This window comes from Vombatus ursinus, unplaced genomic scaffold (genome assembly GCF_900497805.2).
Source record: "Vombatus ursinus unplaced genomic scaffold, bare-nosed wombat genome assembly UNPS02014841.1, whole genome shotgun sequence".
Lineage (NCBI taxonomy): Eukaryota > Metazoa > Chordata > Mammalia > Diprotodontia > Vombatidae > Vombatus > Vombatus ursinus.
The window spans coordinates 6,489,809-6,513,659 of NW_020954619.1; the positions used below are offsets into that span (position 1 = coordinate 6,489,809).

General features: G+C 38.7%; 2 protein-coding genes across 4 annotated transcripts in view; one reads left to right on the plus strand and one right to left on the minus strand.

Moving 5' to 3' along the window:
• Positions 1-248: 248 nt before the first annotated feature.
• MGME1 (mitochondrial genome maintenance exonuclease 1) lies at positions 249-18,764 on the minus strand. 3 transcript variants are annotated; one of them, XM_027840274.1, is made up of 5 exons: positions 18,376-18,764; positions 15,415-16,011; positions 8,675-8,894; positions 1,426-1,558; positions 249-1,010 (listed from the first exon to the last, which is right to left on the minus strand). In XM_027840274.1, exons 2-5 carry the CDS (start codon positions 15,920-15,922, stop codon positions 849-851), a joined length of 1,023 nt encoding a protein of 340 aa, XP_027696075.1. In that variant the 5' UTR covers positions 15,923-16,011; positions 18,376-18,764; the 3' UTR covers positions 249-848. The 3 variants fall into 3 exon arrangements, with proteins under 3 accessions (XP_027696075.1, XP_027696074.1, XP_027696073.1); XM_027840273.1 differs by having other exon boundaries at positions 18,184-18,764; XM_027840272.1 differs by lacking the exon at positions 18,376-18,764 and adding an exon at positions 17,785-18,172.
• A 73-nt stretch (positions 18,765-18,837) lies between these two features.
• SNX5 (sorting nexin 5) overlaps positions 18,838-23,851 on the plus strand; it is a 51,598-nt gene continuing 46,584 nt past the window's right edge. Inside the window, exon 1 of the mRNA XM_027840271.1 lies at positions 18,838-18,965. Coding sequence (XP_027696072.1) covers positions 18,918-18,965 — 48 coding nt within the window. The 5' untranslated portion in view covers positions 18,838-18,917. The remainder of the gene's footprint in view (positions 18,966-23,851) is intronic.

Genomic DNA, 23,851 nt, shown 5'->3' on the forward strand with positions numbered 1-23,851 from the left:
TTGTGTCCTGAGCACTTGGCACAGTGTTTGGCATATGACAGGTACTTGATAAATGTTTATTAATTGACTGGTGGACAAGAGTTACATAGGATGAAAAGGCATGTATGGATTGTGATCTGCCCCAGTGATTTACTAGTGAATACACTGAAGTATATATAATATGTACATTTATATGCAGACATATGTATATATTTATACACATTTATATATACATATGCACACACATATGTAATAGATCACACACAGCCCGAAATTTACAAGTTTTATTAGTGGTCATTGGTAGTTGGGGAAAAATACAAATGTTACTTAGGCATAGGCTTTGTTCACTAAACTCTATCAACAAAGACTTCTTGAGCTCCTACATTCTGGGTACATTAGGATATAGTCCTTTAATGTTCAGAATGAAAATGACATAAAAAATTTTACAACATAGTCCAAGATTAACTAAAGTCTTTGTTCAATCAATTTTCTTTCTTTTCAGAGAAATAATGATTGTGTTATTAACACAAGACAAAGTAATATAGCTGGTTTTTCTTGTATTGATGGATAGCTCTTCAACTAAAAAGTCTAGATTTTCATTCATTTCAGTTTCAGTGAACTGACTGGAGAGCCATGTTTTCACACCTAAAAATCAGCGTTCCCTTAGCTGGTGATAATGTGGTAGCCATTATCAACATTAAAAAAAAAAAATCCAACATTTAAGCATTACCACTTTTAGATTTTAGTAGTTAGTAAAGGGGTGAGGGAGTACTTCCATCAATGAGATCCTGGATTCACTAAATTACTAAAGCATATTTTTCCCCAAACTGTGAGAAAGGGTAAACTGGGCTTGAACATCATCCTATATCCTAGTCTGGATTCGGAGTGGTTTGGTTCTTTTCTCTTTCTGTATATTTTTCTAGTCGAAGCAGCCATTTGGGCCAGTATTGACAACAGAGCTCTGAGTCCATGAAATGTGTGTGAGCAGGGGATCCATCTTTGTAGGCCACCACAATTAAACCACATTGAACCTGAGAAAAAAGAACACATAATATTTTCAGCAAATTCTAAAATAGGCCTAGAGTTCTGGCATATTTTCTTCACCTTCGAGGTAAAAAACACCTAAGCTCTGAATAAAGCAATCTACAAGTTGTTTTCTGTTCACCAAGGTGTATTGGGCACAAGACTCTGGACAATGCGATGGCTTTGGAGTGTCATAGGCAGAAAGCAATAAATGCTTGATGGACTGGAATGGAAGATGATAAGTAGAGAAGTCCAGAGGAAAGAAATGAAAATTATTGAAAAGGCTACTGGTTCAGATTGACTGAGAGGTAAGAAGGAGATTAAGCATAAGGGACCACAAAGAAAGAAGAAATAAAGCACAAATGAAGCAAAGCCCTTAAACAAATACCAAGCAAACTTTACAGTTCAGGTCAAAAGACTGACCTCAAAGTTATAGTTGGCATCGTGGTTAATGGCTCCAACATATGCTACCACTTGTAAAGGGTTGTCAAATGTGTTCCGGATAAATGGTTTTGGTTTCTCTGATGTCTTCCAATCGATCACACATAGCTTACCCCTACAACGAAAACAATACAAAAGCCCGACTTTCAGGTTAGGCTGCTAAGCAAAAACAATATTGGAATGAAGGCCCTTACTACACGCCCTTTGCTATATATTACTCATGACATTTTAGCAGTCTGTCTCAATTCTTTACAGTAAGATGCATTCCATTTTAAAAGACTCTTCCCCTTGGGTTTTTAATCCTTTTAGGAGAAGAAAGACACATTGCTAATAATAACTTTGCTAGCTCCTTTTTCCCAGTGAGAAGCTCTTTACCCTTTCCTTGACACGCCAATTCAAAGTAATTATTAGCTGCTGCCTTTCAGTGCATATAATGTAATTTGTTTCCTGTGGTGCAATGGTGAGTACCTCAGGCAGGGGGGCACATGTGAGTACTAGCTACAGTAACAGCATCTGCTCCTTTAAGTCCTCATTCTCTTAATTCTGACTTCTCTACTCTTTCCTTAAGACTTCTTTTGTGTGGCCTCATTTTCACACAAAAGGGTGAGAGAAAAAGGACAGCATAGACCCAACTTGACATATTACCTGTGTACTTAATAGCTATGTGACTGATGGGTATGTCATATTCTAGTCTTGAGTTTTCTCATCTGCAAAATGGGGATAATGATACCTGGAGTATCTGCCTCAAAGGGTTGTAGTTAAGATCAAATGAGATAAGGTATGTAAAGTACTTGATAAAGATTAAAGTACCAACCATAGGTCAGTTATTATCTTCTACTTCAGGTGTCCATTAGAATGAATAATTAAAAACCATGACTTCTATCATTACAAACTAAAAATGATGACAAAGAAGTACTTTTTTTTTTTGGCTTTTTAGTGAGGCAATTGGGGGAAAGTGACTTGCCCTGGGTCACACAGCTAGTAGTGTCATATGTCTGAGACTGGATTTGAACTCAGGTCCTCCTGACTCCAAGGCTAGAGCTCTATCCACTGTGCCACCTAGCTGCCTCCAAAGAAGTACTTCTTGTCTGAAACCAAAAAGAGAAAAAGTCCATCATTATCAATGAAATTTACTGACACAGCTGCAGATGCAGTGGATGGAGTGCTAGGCCTAGAGTCTGGAAGACCTGTGTGCAAATCCTTCCTCAGATACTTCCTAGCTGTGTGACTCTGGGCAAGTCATTTGACTTCTCTGGGCCTCAGTTTCCTCATCTGTAAAATGGGAATAACAATAGCACCTAATTCCCAGGGTTGTTTTGGGGATAAAATGAGATTTTTGTAAAGTACTCTGCAAACTTTCTAGCTATATAAATGCTAGCTATTATTACTGAGCACTATGTGCACAGTGAATTCCTGATGTGAAAAACATTACCAATGTGAGACTTTGTCTTGCTGGACAATGCATATTTGTTATGACAGTTTTATTCTTCATTTTATTATCATTTTTCCAAACAGGGGAAAGTAAAGGGAGCGAGAACAAATGTTTATAAATTTTTTTCAAACTCAAAAGAACAAAAATGGAAAAGTGAAAAAAAGGCAATTCTGAAAAAGTAAATAATTCAACTATATGTGACAGTATATGCCCCAAACCTTTGCAGAGAAGGAAGGGAGGTACATTCTCAGTTCTCTTCTTCTGGGTCAAGCTTGGTCATTCTAATCACAAAGTATTTAATTTTGACTTTTTTTTTGTTCTTTCTATTCATGTTGTTATAGTCATTGCGTACAATAAAAAAATTGTCTAGAAAAAGAATAGGAAGAAAATAGAGTCATTGAAGGATTTTTTTAAAAATGCGCAGAAAAGAAGGAAGGTCAGAAAAAATCCCTGACAGTGATTTGGAAGTCACATGCTGAATTTATTATATATTTAAAAAGAAAAGAAGCTGTACATAATCGAGATTTACAGTTTCTAGGACAGTCCTCTTTTTCTCTTTAACTACATATATGGAAATGCCTATTTTATTTGGTATTTGTTAAGTTCAAAATAAAAAACAAATAAAAAAAAGGTAGGGCCTCCCAAAATTCAAAATATCTTATATACTTACAGTGCACGAGGGTCCTTTAAAAATTTTGTTTTTTATTGACATCTTTTCTTTATACATCATCATTTCCAAACATATTCCTCCCCTACTCCATTACATGGAGAGCCATCCCTTTTAACAAAGAATTGAAAAACAAAGAGAGGGAAAAAGCAGTTCATCCAAACTAACATGTGGGTCTGACAACATATACATTGTCCCATTCCCACTTTCCCCAAACTCTACAAAGAAGAGAAGGCAGTGCATTTTCTCCTCTCCTTTTCTAGGTCAAGCTTAATCATTTTAATTTAGTTTACTTAGCATTTAGTTTTTTTTTCTTTTATCCTTTCCATTTATATTGTCTTAGGCTTTGTGTATACTGTTTTCCTGGTTTTGCTTCCTTTGTTCTTCATTAATTTGTATAAGTTTCCCCATGCATCTCTAGATTCCTCATCATTGTTTCTTATGGTGCTGTAATAGTTCACTGTATTTGTGTACCACAATGTTGGTCATTCCCCAATCAATGGGTATCTCCTTTGTTTCCAGTTCTTATGAACTAAAATTCTTAAAAACTCTTACTCCATTTTCTCCTGTGGCTTCTGATGGGTAAGGAATAGTCTAATGTTATTCCAATTTCCTTTTGAAGGCCTTTCTCCTGGTTGCTTGAAAAATTTTTGCTTGTATTGCAATTGTTAAGTTTAACCACTATGTGAGTTAGAGCTTGCTGCACAGGTCTTTTGCAGAGGGAACCTGTGGATTCTTTCAATTGGCACTTTGTTTTCTGTGTTCAGAAGTTCTGGACAGCCTTCTTGTATTATTTCTTGCATTATGGTGTTCAGGTTTTTTGACTTGTGCTTTTTCTGGGAGACCCATTATCCCTAAGTCGTCTCTATTCTTCCCCCCCAAATTTGATTTTATATTAAAGATGAATCAATACACAGAGCATCAACAGAAAGATCTAGCACCTGCTTTCATGGAACTTACAAATCTAAAATACATGCCTTATTTTTTTTTGAGATACACATGAAACACTGACAATGAAGAACAACTCAATGGAATTCTAACATCATTACTTTATGAATAGTTTTTACATTATTTTGATATATATTCAACCTATCAAATATATTTGTTCTGACTAGAATTCCAGATGAAGCATTTATGGACTCATTCCAAAATGAGTATGAATGGGCAGCACCAATGAAAAGAATCATTTTCAATATAAATCGAGTCTTTTCTTTAACACAATATACACAAATGATATCATTGGCTCTTTCTATGTTAATATAGTGAGATGCAGATTCCCAAAGTATTTTATATATCTTCTCATAGTATACTAAAGGACTTAAATAAATACTTCTGTCATATACAATCATTACATCAATATTTTACCTCTGAAAAATCTGGAGTAGGCTTCAGGGGACTGAATCATGGGCAGTTGTTGTGGTTTCTAGCCTTCTCAACCCACAAATGCCAAAGTCAACTAAGAAGATCAGTAAGAAAGGTCTGTGACCACGGTGAGAGAGAAGCTCTGTCCCAGCCCTGGTCCCGGCGTGGCCTGAGGGCGGAGGCTGTTTCCAGAGCTCTTGGCCCACAGACTGAGGCAGAATCGAGTGGCTCATCAGAGGGGGATTGCAGGAATTTCCTTCCTGATGCTGAGACAGGATTCTCTTGCTTTGCCCCTGCTTGGCTCTGGGTCCTAAGTCATCTCTATTGATCTTATAGATCAATATGTTTTGTTTGTAGAGAGAGCATGTTTTCCTTTAACGCTTTTTTGCTTCTCTTCTTCTAGCTGGTCCTTTACTTCTGTGCCCTTACATTCCCAATCAGTTATCCTCTCTGTTTCTTTGGTGAGACTCATCACCATGGATTAAAGTTTTTCTGTTCTGCTAATTATTTCTGCTGTGTGTAAGCCCTAAATTCTGCTTTCATGATTCTTATGTCTCTTTTAAGCCATTCAGGAACATCCTGCTGTGGTCCCATACTCTTTTTTTGATCTGTAGGTTCCTTTGCTTCATCAGGTATTGATTCATTTTCCTTTGTCTAAAAATATTTATTCACAGATGCCTGTACTTTTTCCCCTGATCCAGAGGCCATTTTACTTTCTGTTATTACTTTCTTCCTGTTGGTTTATTTGCTTATGCTCAAAGTGTTTAATTGAGTTTTCTTCCTCCTGAGATCTTTGGCAATTTCGGTGTTTTTTAATTATTTATTTTGCCCTCTTGCCCACTTTTTGACTCCTTTCCCTTTGATAGTGGTTTACCTAAGAGCTGGATCTCAAAGCCATCTCAGCCTCCTCCCATTTCGGGCAGTTCACATTTCATCTGCCTCAGTTTGTCCTAAGTGACTTCTAGGGGGACAGAACTGGTTCCAGCTGGATGCTGGGCTCTTTCTCTCAGGCTTAGTGGAGTGCCTCGCATTCTCTTGTTCCTCAGTTCTCGGCTTGAGCTGCCAGGCTGCTGTCCCAGCCAGAGTAAGCTTCTGAAGTCTTTTGGTTTTCCACAGCACTGAGAGGAAGATAGAATGTGAGCTCTTGCAAGCCTGTGAGCTTGGACAGCTCTGTCTGAATAAGGTGGGCAGTGGGGGAAGGAGCACTGAGTGAGTGCATTAGGGATTATGGATTAGCCTTCTCTGCTCTTAGTTCATCATGTTTTTACCTTGTTAAGGTCCTTGGTGTCCCGGTTCATGGAGATACCTGAAATCACTTTACCCCTTGCACTTATGTTCTATTTTAGACAGGTTTGAGAGGTCAGGAGGATCAGAGAAAATATCTAGTTTTCTTCATCTTCCCTAATCCTGATTTTTAACCAAGGTTTTAAAAGCTAAGATATTCTATTTCTAAGGATATTTGTATTTTTAAAGGGATTGCTTGGAGAGAGGAAAGCTTTTAAAATGCAAAAAAAAAAAAAAAACAAAATTTTAATGGGAGCATGCTAGGGGTTGAGCTTATTTTTGGGCATTTTACTTCCTTCCCTAAGGGTGGTCTTAGGCACAGTGGCCAGAATTTTAGAGTAAAATATAGGTATGTACATTGATACAGCATGCTATCTGGAAAGAACATTAGATTTGGAATCAGAGGACCTCACTGAAACAGCAGCTCTGCCACTCATGAGCTGTGATCTTGAGTAAATCATTTAACTTCTCTGAGCCTCAATTCCATCATCTACAGATTGTGTATAATAATACATGCACTACTTATCTCACAGGTTTGTGAGGAAAGCTCTCTGTCAACTTTAAAGGGTTACTGAAATGAGAGTTACTTTTGGATTGAGGCACCTCACTGTGCTCTTCTTTCCCCCAACCATGCAATCATGAGGTTTAGGAGAGTTTTCTCTTGGAAGGGTCCTCAAAGTTCCATCTCATACTGCAATGGTTTCTCAAGATGGGCAGGAGGGAGAGAATGAATAAAAAGAGAGCATGCCACTTCTAAAAGACTGTTGGCTGCTAAAGTAAAGGGATTTCTGTTGTCAATACCGGTATATGTTGTAACAATATTTGGATCGTTGAGATTTATAAAGCACTCTTCAGAAAATAACTTTGCCATGACATTAAAATATATTATCTTACCCCATAAAAATTGCTCTACTTCCCTGTTCACAATGATCATGACATAGTAAAAAAAAAATTTAAAAATATACCCACAGTGTATGAATATATTAAAACTTTATAAGATTTTGGCTTTGAGTGTATGATAATTTACGCAGCTTTTTTTCTTTTAATTAACCTGCTTAACATCCCACTGAAATAATTAATAATGTATGGGCAGCTAGGTGGCACAGTGGACAGAGTACTGGGTCTGGAGTCAGGAAGACTCATCTTCCCAACTTCAAATCTGGCCTCAGATACCTACTAGCTGTGTGTCTTTGGGCTAGTCACTTAATCCTTTTTGCCTCAGTTCCTCATCTGTAAAATGAGCTAGAGAAGGAAATGGCAAACCACACCAGTATCTTTGCCAAGAAAACCTCAAATGGGGTCATAAAGTGTCAGATAGGTCTGAAATGAAAGAACAACGATGGTTCTTATTTTGCAGATGAAGCCAACTGAAGCACATACCTGTTAAGTGGTTTAAACTAGCAATCTAGAAAAAGACCAGGAGCTAATATCTTCCTTTTTGAGTCTTTAAGCTGCTGAATAACCCAACTCATGACATCCTGTCTCAAATCTTTTACAGAAGGCGCTAAACTGTATGTTAAGATTCACTGTCATCAGGTTAGACCCCAACATGTACTTTGTCTCCTGTCCACTGCTTTTCAGTAATACCTTTTACTGGAAAAAAGAAAACAGAGTGATGGCAATTTTGTCAGGTCACAGAAGAGGATCTCCGATGAGTTATCTCTGGAATTTGGAGACGTAGAAAAATTTGGCAGAGGAAATTTTTATAATGCCCAGGGTTTCTGCCTAACTCACAAAATGAGGAAGAACCGAGAACAGAGTTGACTCAAGAAATCAAAGCATTATCCTTGGGAAAACAGGAAAGGAAGACATGAGGAAATAAGTTCTGCTGTCTGTGCCAGGCAGAACCAGTCATTTGTATTTTAAAGTCTCAGAACAAGAGCTTTAATCAGTTAATGATGATAACAAGAGTAATAACTGATAAGAATACAGCACGTTAAAGTTTGTGAAGCACTTTACCTACATTATCTCATTTCATCCTAACAACAACCCTGGATTAGGGGCTATTGTTTTTCCCGTTTTACAGATGAGGAAACTGAGGTTTAGAAAGATCATGTGACTTTCTCAGTCACACAGCTATAGCTAACAGGCGTGGGGGGAGGGTCAAAATTAGTTCTTTCTAAGTCTAGGGTTCTATTGTGAACAGTAGACTACCTCAGATATGGTACTGTGCTTGGTAGACAGGAGGAAAGGGCTAAGGAATGGGTTACTCCTCAGGCTACTTAGGGATTACCTTGATTAAAATAAATTTTTTTTGGTTTTGAACAAAAGGAGGTTAACACAGACTAACATCCCTGTTATGGATCACACTCATTCCTACCTTGAATAAGCAGTGTTTTCTGGTATGGTAGAGACAAGCCTGGAGAAGAGGAGGAGGGCCTTGGGAACAATGAACAAAGTAAAAGGTAGTATTTGGCAGAGATGATGCTATCCATATCACTTAATTTTTCTCCAGCTGCTATGGATATCTATAATGTAGCACTTACCGATATTCAGCTACACAGTCCATTAGGCCCAGATACTTAAGGGTCTCATGATGAACTGCACTTTCTACAGCTCTTACTCCACTTAGGTCTTTTAAGACATGTTGGACACTTGCTACATAGCCAGAGCTAATAGTTTTTTCATCTAATTCCTTTAATTGCTCTTGGGATGAAAGCATGGCTTCTAATGCTTCATGGAAATGTTTCCCTTGCAAAAAGATGTCTAAGAGAAAAAAAAAACAGAAAAAAATAAAACCTCAAAACTGGTACTAAGAAAAACCCCTAATTAAAACAAGTACACCTTATTAAAACAATTTTAAAACCACAATTATTATAGAAATATTTTTTAAAAAACAGTTCCTGAACAGAGAGGATTAAGAATATTTTCAAAATTGTAATCATTCTGAATTGTTTTAAGATAATGAAAAGAATTTTTAAGTATTCCATCAGAACACTCTAATGTGAACTAACTAGGCCTCTGCTAATGGCAAACAACTTTTGAAAGAGATGAAAGCCACAGAATCACCTGATACTTTATAATAATATGAATTTACACATAGAAAGGAAAAATAAAATGGAGCCTGCTAAAATAGGAAGAAAAATAAGAAAATCAATTAATTATGCTTCTGTTTGCAATTCAATTAAAGGATGAATGTGCAAGCTTAATAAGGGAGTGGGAAGCCTTTTTCCTATCAATATTATCCATTGGGGGGAAATAAAAAGTCACACAAGTTAAAAGTAACCTAATTTAGTTTTTTTTGGAGAGAATATAAATCATTTCACTCATCTATTTTAAGGTTAAAAATAGTGAACATGAAAGTATGAATAAAAACAACAAATTAAAAAATATTTTGGCTAAGACAGGAATAAGAAGAGAAAAGGAAGAGAAAAAAGAAACTTCGAAAGAAAAAAGTGACACAAATACAGATGAAGAAGACTCTGAGAGGCACAAAGTTATATACAATAAGATGGAACCAAGGAGAAAGAAAAAGAGACACAGAGAAATATCCATTTACATAGATATATAGAAATGTAATAAGAAAATAACTTATTTTCAAAGAATATCATAATCACCATACAGTATTTTCAAATTCTGAACCTATAACTATATTTAAAGGCACCTTGCATTTTTGTTTCCACAATGATATATGTAAATATGGTTAATTAGCTTTTGCTCTATAGACAAATACACATTCTTCAACACTGGCCAACCATTTCCATGACCTGTTAGCATGTGAAATTACAAAGACTGGCTCCCTTATGTGAAATATATGATTGAAAATTTAAACATGTTGGTGGACATGGTTAAGGAAAAGGAACTGGACTTGTTAATTCACTTGAATAGGGAATTCCTTGGGGGAGAAACTCTCTCAACCAATCCAAGTCAATACTTTCTTGGCAACTTGCCTAGAGCATTGGTTAAATAAAGGACTCACCTAGGGTCAGATTGCCAGTATATATCAAAGGTGGGACTTGAACCCAGGTCCTCTCAAAGTCATCTTTATCTACTACGCCTCTTTCATATCTCACTTTAAAGAAGATAAATATGAAAATCTAGACGGAGTAAAAATATTTGCAAAAAGATTCACGATAGGATTTTTTGAAATAGATTTTCCTGGCATATGCAAAATTATTTATTTACAATAATTTCAATTTATACAATTATTTGAAGCACATTATAAACTATTTCTTACTAGTAATGTGAATGTCATTAAAACTGCTATTATTGTTAAGTCATTTCAGTCATGACCAACTCTTCATGATCCCATTTGGGGTTTTTTCTGGAAGGATATTGTAGTGTTCTGCCATTTCCTTCTTCAGCTCATTTTGCAGATGAGGAACTGAGGCAAACAGGGTTAAGTGACTTGCTCAGTGTCACACAGCTAGTAGGTGTCTGAGGCCAGATTTGAAGTCAGGAAGATGAGTCTTCTTGACTTCAGGCCTGGCACTGTATCCACCGTACCATCCAATTGTCCCTTCATAAACATTAATGAATATGCTAATGACAGCCATAGATAAACCCCATTTTACAGATATGGAGATCAAGGTACTAGGAAAACTTTTTTTTTTTTTTTTAAAGGCAATTGGGGCTAAGTGACTTGCCCATGGTCACACTGCTAGTTAAGTGTCAAATATTTGGTCTGAGGCCACATTTGAACTCAGCTCCTCCTGACTTCAGGGCCGGTGCTCTATCTACTGCGCCACCTAGCTTTTAAAACATATCTAGGGCCTTGACAGTAGCTTCAAGTTTTTAAAATAATCAAAACTAATTGCTAGGAGAAATCTGCACTTGTTACCTTAGCTTCTCCTTTCCAAACACTGAATGGTAAACTGGTAATTAGGGAATTGTTTAAGTTTAAAAAGCATGTCAGCTCTAAACATATCTCTGTTTGTTCTGGGTCCTAGGTATGTAAGGGTTGAAGAAAGAGCATTCTAGGTATGCCTATGTTCACAAAAAAAGAACACTACTTTTTTTGCCCAATGCTGGGGCTGATCCTAGGAAAACAGAAACCAGGCCAGGCCCTAATAAGGAGCACCTGATTGCGTTTTGTTCTGGGTACCAAGGTTTAGGGGGGACAGTGAAAGCTGGGCTGGATCAATGGAATGTAAATGGCCCCTATCTAGCACACTGTCTCTCTTCACCTCTACCTCTTAGACTTTGAGCACAGCCTTTCCTCAGTCCTGCAGTTGTTAGTCTGTCTTTTCCTTAATAGCTAATATTTACATAGTGCTTAAAGGTCATCAATTTGTGTCGTGTCTCATTTAATCCTCATCACCTTGTGAGAAAGGTGCTGTTATTACTGCCGTTTAACAAATGAAGGAAAGTATGGATTGTAAGAGGTAGCACTGAGGAGGGGCCACATGTGCAAAGGAAATGGGAAATGGAATCGTATACAGCTAGGGAGGGTCAGTTTCCCTGGAACAGATTTTGTAAAGAGTAATTAATATAAAATATTACTGGACTGGTACCTTGTGGAGTTTTAAATACTCCGGCTGAGAACTTTGTACTTTATCCTGGGGAATCACTTCAGATTTTTGAGTCGAGGTGTGACATGGTCGGGTCGGTTTTTTAGGGCTATTGACTGCTCTGTGGAGGATGGACTGGAGAGGGGACAGACTCAAAGCGGGGAGATGACTTATGCAAACGTCTAGGTGACAGGTGATAATGAAGAGGCTGTCAGGTGAATGGAGAGAGGGGGATCTTGAGAGATCTTGTGAAGATGGAACTAAAAGAACTTAGGAATTGTTTGAATATGAGACAGGAGGGAGAGGAGACAGCTCAAGAGAACTCTGGGGTCAAGACCCTGCAACACAAAAACGATTTGTGGTGCCCACAGCAGAACACAGACGTTTGGGAGAAGAATATTTTAGGAAATTAGTTCCATTTTGGCCATGTGTTTGAAATGCCTACAGTATCTACATGTGGGATGTCCAGCAAGTTGTTGGTTATGCATGACTGGAGTCTATGAGAGAACAGGACTGGATATATAGATTTAGGAGTCAAAATGCATACAGATAATTAAACTCGTGAAAGCAGATGTGATCAAGAGAGTCTGTATAGACAGAAGGTCCTAGGACAGAGCTTAATTTCTTGTTATTCCCCTGCATGGTACAGGAGAAAGAGTCTAGAATTTGGAGTCAGATAACCTGTGTTCAAATACCACACAAATCTCTTGCAAGCTTTATGACCCTGGGCCCCCTAAGCCTTTTTGTGCTAGTTTTTTCATCTGTATGTGGGGATTGTACTAGATGGCTCTAAAAATTTGATCCTACATTCAGTTAAATTGGACTGTTAATTCTTCCCTGAATATAACATTTCATCTCCCACCTCAGGCTGTCTCTATAGTTCTAAGGAGGAGTTTGGGGGGTGGGGGGAGGAAGGGAGAAAGGGAGAGGAATTCACTTCACCTTTCTAAATCCATTAGATTGTGAGCTCCAACGAGGGCAGGGATAGTCCTTTGCCTTTCTTTGTATCCCCAAGGCTTAGTACAGTGCCAGGCACATAACGCACACTTAATACTCTTAACTGACTAAACATCTTTTTCAAGGCTTATCTCAGATGTGAACTCCTGAAAGTCTCTGCTTATCCCCACATTTTCTGGTATTAGACTCATACTCAAAATGGCTTTCATTAACCTGCTTGTGTTCTTACTGTATTTCCCCCAAAAGAACGTCAACTTATTGTGGGCAGGAACATTATTGTCTTTGTATCTCCAGTGCTGGCATAAAGTAGCTGCTTAACAAATGTCTGCAAAACTAAACTGAATTTGGGGTAGGAGCACTATAGTTTTTTTCTTTTTTAAAATTTTTTTTGTGATTTTATTTTATTTTTTTAAATAATTTTTCATTTTTAACATTCACTTCCATAAGATTTTGAGTTTTAAATTTTCTCCCCTTCCCTCTTATAGTTTTCTTCTATTCAGAGAATAATAATGTGTGAGAGGGATTGGATATGTTCTGCTTATTCCCAGAGAGCTAGGTCAAAGTTAGAGAGAAAGAGAGAGATTTCTACTAGTTATAATTCTTAACAGTCAAAACGGTTCAAAAGTGGAACAGGATGCCTCAGGAGAAAAATTCCCCATTACTGAGGTCTCCAAGCAGAAGATGACAGTCACAGTCATTTATTGAGCACTTATTACATTCCAGGCACAGTGCAGGGCAACCTGCAGAAGGATGAAGACAGTGTTTGGCTGTCATGGTCTGCTGAAGGATTCCAGCGACACTAGGCATTTTATTCTTTTGCAAAGTCATTTTCAAAGGAACTGAGGAATCAGTTAGACTCTGTTAGAGTGGGCTTGATCCATTTCTTTTTTCTGGATTGAGGAGAAGAATTGTATTTTTGTGCAACTTTTGGTCCTGATTCTTGCTCTTGGACCTTATATTTAATCACAGGTCCATAAAACAAATCATCTTCTTACAACAGTGATTCTGGTGTCTGAGAACTAATTCTGGTTGATACAATACAATGAATTAAGTTAGAGTATTTGCCTTGGTTGACTTCTTGATAAGGGTTCATTTTAAAGAGGTCTAAGCCACCCTCTGGGAGGAACCTGCTAATCAGAAGGTGAGGCGTAAGGGGCAAAGAGTACTTCCAGTGTGAGAAGTACTCCAAGGGTACAGTGAGCTTTTAGGGTGAAGAAATTGTTGTGGCATGTAGAGAAAGTCCCAAGGAGATAAATGAGTCAGTAGTGCCACCTGGAGAAGGATGACGATCACTTAAAAGGTCATTCCTGTAATAGGTGCTTAATAAATGTTTATCTTATCAAATCCAATAAATAAGAGTGATGGTCAGTGTCTTAGAGCAGTATAAGTAGAAGGTAAGATAAGTGGTACAGTTGCATGGACTAGGGCAAGGAAATTTCATTTATAATTATGAAGACAGATTTGGCGGATCCTAGAGCAGATATAAATTTAAGCAACTTAGGTTAAATGTAAATAGAATTTGGGTATTTCTCATTTTTAAAATTGTTTATCCCAGTACTCTCACATCCAGAGAGGGCAGTAGCAATGTGTACTCTTCAGAATTAAAGGGGGGGGGGAAGGTCATTCCTGTTCAGAAAGCTAGTATGGAAGAGCATAAATAATAATGCAGAGAACTTGTGTGCAAATCCTGCCTCCACTCACTTGTGACCTCAGGCAAGATACTTAAGTTCTTCCCTTCATTTCCTAAATTGTTAAATGAGAAGGTTGGATTTGTGACTATCTAAGGTCCCCTCCATCTCTAAATCTGGATGACTTGATGATTCTTGATTCCTTTTACAGTTGCCTCCCTAGTGGTCTGATAATCAGTTTTCTCTCTGCTTCCATTGTTATTATTTGCTGGGGTATTCACTTATCCAAACAGAATTTCTGTTGCTGAAAGATACTTTTGCCTTCAAAATCCTGCTAAGGCTGATACTTAGCATTCAAAGTATGCCCTAGGAGCTGCAACAGTAATATTGTAAATTAGTTTACCTATTTTCAATAAGATGTTAAATTTGAAAGGTTAGCATGATATTACCAAGATGTGAATTCAGACTATGTGTTATGGTTTATTGACAGTGTTTTCAATGATATTACAGCCAATTTAATTAGAATTAAAAAGGGTTTATTTCCTATTATCTTGAATATTATGCAATGTGAACAGCTGAAAAAGTTTCTTTTAATCATGGGAAGGCACCACGGCACAGTGGATAGAAAGCTGTTCTTCTAGCCAGGAAGCACTGGGTTCTGCCTCTGACAGTTTGGGGATGTCAATTAACCTCTGAGTGCTAGGAACAACTCTCTAAGACAATGGTGTCAGCCTCAAATAGAAATGAGGTCACATAAGGAACCCTATGGGCTGCATATTGACTTGGAAAACCACATATGTTCATGTATTTATTTTTTATTAATACATCAACACATTAAAATCAGATAGAGACAATTTAACCTGGTTTGGGCAATATTTGGGGAGTATTGTGGGCTGGGTGTTTCATACTTTTGCTTTAACATTACATGTGGAAAAGAAGGTGCCAAATTGCATTAATAGGAGTTTTCCTTAATCGGTAGTTTCATATAAAAATGAAATCACACGTCCAGTTCCTATTCCAAATCATGGAAAATAAGCAATTCTAATATGGAAATTTGCCATGGATTTTAAGCAACATTTAAAAAATGGTTTCCTTCTTATCATCACAGAATAAAAACATTCTTATATTCGATATATAATAGCACTATATATTCTAGAAAATATAACTAGTACAGAAATAGAGTAGAATTACCTGAAGTATATTCTGCAAAGCCATCCTCTCCCAGCTCCAGAATCATTTTCTGTTTCCACCTCTCTAGGGTTAAGATTTGTTTTGCTGTCATGGTTTGCTGAAGGATTCTAGTAACACTAGGCATTTTATTCTTTTGCAATGGTATTTTCAAAGGAACTGAGGAATCAGTTAGAGTGTTTGATCCATTTCTTTTTTCTGGATTGAGGAGAAGAATTGTATTTTTTATTGGTCCTGATTCTTGCTCTTGGACCTTACATTCACTCACAGGTCCATATAATAAATCATCTTCTTGAAACAATGATTCTGGTGTCTGAGAACTAATTTTGGTTGATATAATAGAACGTATTAAATTAGAGTATTTGTTTTGGTCAACTTCTTGATAAGGGTTTTTTTTCTTCTTCTGGCTACAAAAGTAACACGAAGTAGAGAAACCCACAGAAGGAGCTAGTTCTACAAAGAACCTACTTGATCTTCCAAGTTTCTTGCATATGCTTGATAGTGACTGCATTTTTTAGGCTCTAACTTTATATGGAATATAATTTGTTCCAAAGTTCTCCCTCTTTTACTTCAAATGTCAATGGGTTTTTTCAGAGTGTCCTATGAAAGAGAAAAAGTAATGTTAGTGATCAGTATTTTGACTAATAGAAATAGAAACTGAAGAAAGTAAGATTCAACAAAGCATTTTAATATTTTCCTAGTAATTTTCCACGCTAGCACTCCTACTTAGCAAAACTTTTCAGGGCAATGAACCATTCATGTTGATCATTCAGTTGATCTTGCCTCTCTGCAAATCATGCAAAAAGACAGATACCTCGAGTGTGCTCTGTGATCACTGGGCAAATTTCAGAATCAGCAGATAGCTGTTGCTTGGTTCTTAGAGTACATGACACGAATTTCCCAATACTCACAGAATCGTAAAATTTCAAAGCTGGAAAAGCCAGATCATAGATTACATGATCTATCTTCATTTTATGTATGAGGAAACTAAAACATTTGAAGAGAGTTTAAGACAAAGTGGCACTAACTGTAAAACGAGGAAGCTGGTTTAGATGAGCTCTAAACTGTCTTCCAACTTTACTTCTTTTATCTGGTGCCCCAGCAAAGTATATTAAGTGCCTACTCTGTTAAGACACAGTACTGACCTGAGGTTAAAATGATGACTTTCTCTCTCCCCTCAAACAAACAAAACCCAGTTCCTAGACTTTTTGAGGAACTTACATTTAATGGGAGAGACAACTCATAAATATATACAAAATTTATAGAAGATAATTTTTTTTTGTCGGGGTAGCGAGAGGGAATGAAGAGCTTAGGGAATAAGGAAAGATTTCATGTATAAGGTGGTGACTGAGCAGAGTTCTGGTGAAAACAAGGGGCATGGGTGAAGAGGGAATGCATTCTAGGCATGGGAAACAGCCAGTGCAAAGGCATGAAGAAAGGAGATAGTGTCATTTATGAGGAAAAGAAAGAAACCCAGTTTGTACATAGCAAGTATTTGATGTTTTGTTGAGTTGAGAGGCAATGATCTGTGAAAGAGTTAACCAGAAAGTCTGTTTGGAATAATAATAAAAATAACAAGAGCAAACAATTGGTGCTTACCATGGGCTAGGCACAGTGGCCTTGGAATTGTGTTTTAAATTCCACTTCTGACACTAGCATTGTGACCATTTCTCTGAGCCTCAGAGGATGACAGTGTCTATAGTAGCTAACTCACAGGATTGTTGGTGAGGCTCAAATCATATCATCAACTGCATATGCATACTTTGAAAATGTTAAAGCACTATATGTCAGTTACATAAGTTAGAAGGCAGATAGGTGCATCAGCCACGTAGACCTGGGAATCCGAAATACCTGAGTTCAAATTAATTAAAATCCAGCCTCAGACACCAGTCATTTTACCGGGGACAAATCACTTAAAATCTGCCTGTTTGGGATAATAATAGCACTTACTTTCCACGGCTATTGTGAGGATAAAAAGAGATATTTGTAACTCGTTGTGCAAACCTTAAAATGTCATATAAAATATATTCATTATCATAAAAAGACAATTAATAGGACTGTGCAAAGCAATGAGAAGAGAGACAAGATGGAAAGTCTTTGTTCTCAAAGGGTAGTTCTACATTCTACTCAGAGAATACAACATATACACAATTAAGTAAATACAAAGTTTCTACGAAGTAATTTCAGGAGGGAGAGCACGCTAAGAGCTTAGGTGGGGGAAGTGTCAGAAAAAGTCTCCTACAGGGGACGGCACCTGAGCTGTTCTTTGCAGGGTGCTATATCCCGAGAGAAGCGGAAGAAAGGGCTTTGGGAAACCGCAGGGCAAAGGCCTGAAGGCGGGAGCTGGAAAGTGGTTGTTACTATTAAACACACCTGGGAGGGGGTTAATCGTCCCTCACCGCTACGGCGACAGCTACAAATATGGGCCCCAATCCTGGGAGAGGACAAAGCTGCCGAGGACGGTACGCAGGTGACCTTCTTCGGGCGCCGTTAATGACTCTACAATAATAACAGGTAGCATTTACAGAGCCCTGGATTACGCGGCAGCGGGAAGAAAGAATTTGGCGCCCAATGGATGAGCACTCGCCGCCACAGGAGAACGTGCGCGTACTCGCGACTGCGGGAGGACGTAGGAGCGTAAAACCGGGAAGGGAGCCCGTGCTGCGGCTGACTGGGAGGAAACGGGGTCACAGCGTGCGCTCTAACAGTGCAGTCAGTTTAAAGCCCTCGCAGCAGTTGGAGGCTGGACGGGAGGCAGGGCCCTGTTTGTACCTTTCGTGGGCCGCAGCCTTTTGACAGCTCCTTGCGGCGCCACGACGTGGCGGGCGGCAGTCCAGCGAGCTTTCTCTAGACTAGTAGTTTTATCGTGTCCCACATACCAGACCTAGCCGAAGGTTGGAGGGACGGAGCGACGGTGTCCGTCATGCACTGCCGCTGCCATTCCTCGCTCCGCCCCTCACCCACCTTCGTCTTTATGAACAGTGGCTCCTTAAAACTGAGACTCGGAGCCAGGCGCGGGAGAGTGGTCACGTGGCCAGCCTCGGCTCTCGATTCCTTTTCCTTTCTAGCGTAGCCTCTACGCCGCCATCTTGAGTTAGGGCTCTGGCATGAACGGTGAATTCTGCGTAACGGCTCGTCCTGCAGGAAGGGCAGACTTCTCCCAGTAATGGGGCAGATAGCATCCTCTCTTCCCTCTTTCCTTCCTTCTTTCCCCAAACTTGAGATCAGCGCCTAGGAAAGGGTGTGCAAGGAAGGGGATTAGATTTAGCACGAGTTCCCCTGCCCGGCTCCAAAATGGTGGGCGGGCGGCGGGCCCAGAATCGGGCCTGGCCTTGTAAGCTGCCACGTGCGGTTCGCTAGGGCGTTGCTGGGATGGTGGAGGAGTCCGGCGGCGTGGAGAGGCAGGGGCGGAGCCAGGGCCCGACTGAGAGTAGGTACTTTAGCGGGGGCGGGGGGAGAGGAGCCGCAGTCGCAGCTTCTCTTTTCCATTAGCAACGCTTTTCACTATGGCCTCCGTTCCCGAGCTCCTGAAGCAGGAAGACGACCGCAGCAAGGTGAGCACAGGTGGAGCGGAGCCGCCCGTTCCGCGAAGATCGCCTGCTTTCTTCGCCCATCCTATCTTCCTCGGTCTCTGGCGAGAGCCCCCGAGAAGTCCTTTTATTCCTCTGTGTTTTGCTCTCTGTCGCCACGTTTCTTCTAGCTCAGATTTCCCCATCCTTTCTGGCCTGCCACCCGTCCCTGCGCCTTCCCTTCGTTGCTGTGGGCTTTCTCCCCTTCCACTTTTTCTTCCTCACATCGCCTTCTGTCTCCTTGCCTGTCCCTTGAAATTGACACTCTATCTGCCTCTTGAAATTGACACGCTTCCTTTACACACCTTCCTCCCCCACCTTGTAATTGACACGGCGGCCGACCGATTGAAATTAACACATTGTATACCTTTCCCCAACACTCTCCCCTTCCCTCGTTGACTCTCTGCCTTCCTCTTGAAAGCTGCTTTTCAGTGCATTCTTTGAATGGAGGGGTGAGAGGATATCATGCTTCCTGCCCCCCAAACTGTCGGCGGAGCGTGTGTTTGTGTATTCTCCGTGGGATGACAATAATAATTTTATTTTTTAGCACTCTAAGCTTCTGTGTATGTTCTCAGTGGAATGATAATTAAAAAAAACAATTTGGCATTTTAAGGTTGTGTGTTCTCAGTGGAATGTAATAAAGAACAATTCAGCGCTTATTTAAGGTTTGCAGAACACTGTGCTTAGGACAACTCATTTGATGTTTTTAGGTAAGCCTGTGAGGTAGGTGACTTTTATTTTACAGGTGAAGAGAGGCTAAACGACTTCCTAGACCGTCATGCAGATATTGTGTTTTTAGGTAGGATTTGAACGTGGGCCGTCTAGCTCTCAGACGCACCATGCAATGCTCTTGTATCTAACCAGTAGGCTGCATACTATGTTAGAGCACTTTTGTCTCAAAGTTCCTTGCATGGAGTAGGAGCATAATAATTGTTGGCTGAACAAAATCGTGTGGTGGACTGTATTCTGAAAGTGACTTTCAACTGAGTAAGTACTGTGACATGTACGTGTTGTTCCAAACAGTACCTGTGATCCTTTCCCCAAGGTCTAGTTAATAGTCCTAGAGAGTGTAGGAAAGATGAGAGGCTATGACTGTTTTCTTGACAATACAATAAAGAGACTATGAAAGCTACTCAATATTGTCTTTTGAAATTTTTGCCTGTGGTGTTTTTGTGCTAGCGTTTTTTGTTTATTTTTTTTTGCTTTGTAATGAATATTGAGAATTTTTTGTTTTTGACTAGGCAATGGAATTAAGTGACTTGCCCAGGGTCACGCAGGCAGTAAGTGTCAAGTGTCTGAGACGGGATTTGAACTCGGGTCCTCCTGACTACAGTGCCGGTGCTCTATCCGGTGCTCTATCTACGGTGCCACCTAGCTGCTCCTGAATGTTGAGAATTTGTCAATTTTTTAAAAACAAGAATTGCTCTCCTATTCTTCACTTTGATTTGTCCTAGAGTTTATTTCCTCCTGGGAAGATCTTTCTTTGGCCCCTCATGTTGGGGGAATTCCAATATAAGAAAAGTTACATACTATATACACTTGAGTACATAGATTTTCCACATGACCAGTGTTCAGATTCTTGAGTTGAGCGTGGGGCTTAAACCTTCCATTGTCAAGGATTATGTAACTAACTCCTTTTTTCTATACAAATGCTGAAAATGATGAAAGAACCTAATCTGGATAATACTGGCCAATTTTTAAATACATTGAAAGACTTTTGGAATGTGAACCATATCCTCCTCTTCCTTTCAAATCTCTTTTACTCCCAGACCAGACAAAAGTGCATGTGGTGCAATATGCAAAATCTTTTATATTTTGGATCCAAGATTTTTTTTTAAGTCACTATGTGTAAGCATTCCACTAGCACATGATTTTTTTTTTAAAATTTAATTTTGTATTTTTATTTTCAGTTCCAAATTTTCTGTCTCCCTCCGCCTCCTCCCCTACCCATTGAGAAGGCAGAAAATACTCATTATATATTTGAAGTCCACTAGTATATGATTGAAACTCCCTCCCCCTCCCTTGTAGTTTGTGATTCTTTACCATTTCTTCCCTCAAATTTACATGAAGTATCAATCCCATGCACTGGAGGCTATATCCAAAATACTGGTGTGGAACTTGGATTGGACGTCTCCCCTCTCTGGCTTCCTTTTCCAGTCATATGTCCTTGATGATGACTTATGTTACCGTTTGCTGAAGTCTTGCATCTTTTCCATTCATTACCCATTGAGTTACCTGCAATTTTGATTCTTCGTAGAATTTTAAGAAAAAGTATTTGGTTGTAATCTCACTTAAACTCTTCATATTAAAATTGTTTAGTAGATAGGCAAGTATTTGAAAGTGAATTGGAATTGATAAGTTCTATTAAGAGGAGATTTTCTTTTAAAAGTAGTGACCATGTTTTCCATTAATTGTAAGTTTTTATTCTGTGGGTTATTGAGCAAATTTGATCTCATTGGTCAGGTTCCTGCATTTTTAACATGACTTTTTGGCTCAAATGAAACAGAGCTTGATTATTTCAACAAGAGGGTCATTGTTTTCTGTATGAGTTATTGAAATGCTACTTTGTACAGCAGGGATCTTAGTTTGGTGTGCATTTTGTATGTGGGAGTAGGTGTGATAAACTGGTGTTTTGTGTGGTGGTGTGAGAGATAGAGTTAATAGATTGTTCTTGATACTGCATGAAAGCTAGCCACATATATTTAAGGATAGATATTTTGGCATCCAATTGTTTTTTCTGTAGTTTGTCTTTTTTTCTCTCCCCCCAAGTTTATTTTATTTACTATTCTATTGAGGCCAGTATTTGGAAATCTTAAGAATTCTAACAATGAGATGCTTTTCTAATTACCATATTGTTTAACTGATCTTACGGATCACCACTATCTTAAGGAAGCCAGCTTTTTCTTTATCTTATTTTTTGCAAAGGAGTTGAGGGGGGAAGGTTCAGTTGACATTGCAGCATTCCTTGGTTTTCTATTTCCTGCTTATCCTATTTCCCCCCACCCCCCCTTTGCTCATAAAAGTGTTCAAACAGTTCTCCCCCCAAACCCCCTAACTTTGTGGGGAGGATAATTGGCCTTTAGGAAGTGAAACACTGTTTTTGCCTCGAAAATGGTCTTAGGGCATGGATGAAAAATTCAAGCAACTTCTGTTGCTATTTGTATTTACTATAAATTTGTTACCAAATGGATTGCTTAGGGAACATTGGGCTTTTCTATTTGAATCTTTTTTAAATTATCATCTTCATTTTTTGCTTTCCTGTTTATCATTATTAGAAATATTGCTGAAATGACAGTATCCTCATTACAGTTAAGAATAAGAGTTGCCCTTTCCTTTAGGATCTTGCATCAATAATTTGTTGTATGAGATTGGACCAAATCTATACTGATCATTGGATGTACCCTGCAGGTTGCATTTGAATGAAACTGATAGAAGTTTGTGTAGTAGTGATTTGTCTCTTCCTTAAAAAGTGACCACCATGGCAGATAGAAATCTCAGGATGAAGTGCTTTCTTTTAATCTTCTTTCTACTTGGGGTGAACAAAAAGTTAAAGAGTGCTGGATTTATCATCAGGAGAAATCTGCTTCTGACACTATCTTTGTTATGTGAGCAAGTCACTTAACCTTAGCCTCAGCTCCCTTATTTCTGAAATAAGGGATAAGACCAGACCCATATTCACTCATATTGAATGTGTTTATTCATAGGATTGTTGTGAAGGTGAAATGAGATTATAGTGTTTTGGAAACTTTACTAATTTAAATATCAGCTATTAACAATAATTTAAATATATATTAAAAGAGGCTATGTTCCTGTAGGACTACATATTTAAAACTAAAATCTGTAGTCCTCATACTCAATCATAACTATAATAGGAAAAAATATTAAATTATTTATATTTGTACTAAAATTCTTTGCTAACATATCAAGAAAGTAAAATGACCATGGCAGTCTCACAACAATACCACAAAGACACTACTATGCCACTGAAAAATAATAAAATGTGCTGTTGGAGTCATAAAATTGTTTGATATGCTTATTTGGATAGCCTGCCTTGCCTCAGAGTTCTCTTGGTTTTTGCTTATTAGCCATCTACATGTCTGTTTTTTCCCAGGAAATAAAGGATTTGAAGTAGTTGGGAGCAGGTTTTTCTGTGTTGTGGGGTTCTTCTGGTTTCTATCTTGAGGGATTCCTCAATTTGCTTCCAAATTTCTTTTATCTTTTCTTTATACTCATAGTATTTTATTCCTTCAGATCCTCCAGACTAGTGTTTATGGATTCCAGTATGTAGTTAAAGGGTTTGGAAGATGCATATCGCTAGAATGAGTGGAAAACTGCTAATTGTATGAATAGATGGTTGGCTGTAGGAGGGAAGAGGTCAGAGATATGGCTAAGCTGTGGTGTAATTTCAACACTGACCCTTTTCCTCCATTATTCTCCCAAAACCACCACAGCAGATCAACTCTAATCGTCTCTTCAGTGAAGTCTGGACAGGTAGTGACTGGCATCCCTCAGATTATGTTATATTTGATTGACTCACTGATATTTCCTGTCTCTGAAAAGACTGACTCTAACTTCCCAATCAATATCTTAATTCAGCTTGTTGAATACTTAAACTTGTACTTCTTCCGCCCAGCCCCCACATTTTTCTGTCAAATAATTGTCAGATATAGGCAGTAAGATAAAACCTTGGAGGAGCAGCTAGGTGGTGCAGTGGATGGAGCACCGACTCTGGAGTCTCTGCACTCAGGAGGACCTGAGTTCAAAGCTGGTCTCAGACCAGACACTTGACGTTTACTAGCTATGTGACCCTGGGTCAGTCACTTAACCCCAGTTGCCTTGCCAAAAATAAATAAATAGATAAATAAATAAAT

Bases quoted from the DNA above. Each gene is read 5' to 3' on its own strand.
- MGME1 (XM_027840274.1), bottom strand. From the start codon at position 15,922: ATGCAGTCACTATCAAGCATATGCAAGAAACTTGGAAGATCAAGTAGG. The intron at 1,559-8,674 runs GTAAGTGCTACA...TTTTCGTTGTAG, and splicing joins GACTGTGTAGCTGAATATCG to GGGTAAGCTATGTGTGATCG. The intron at 1,011-1,425 runs GTCAGTCTTTTG...CTTTTTTCTCAG, and splicing joins ATGCCAACTATAACTTTGAG to GTTCAATGTGGTTTAATTGT.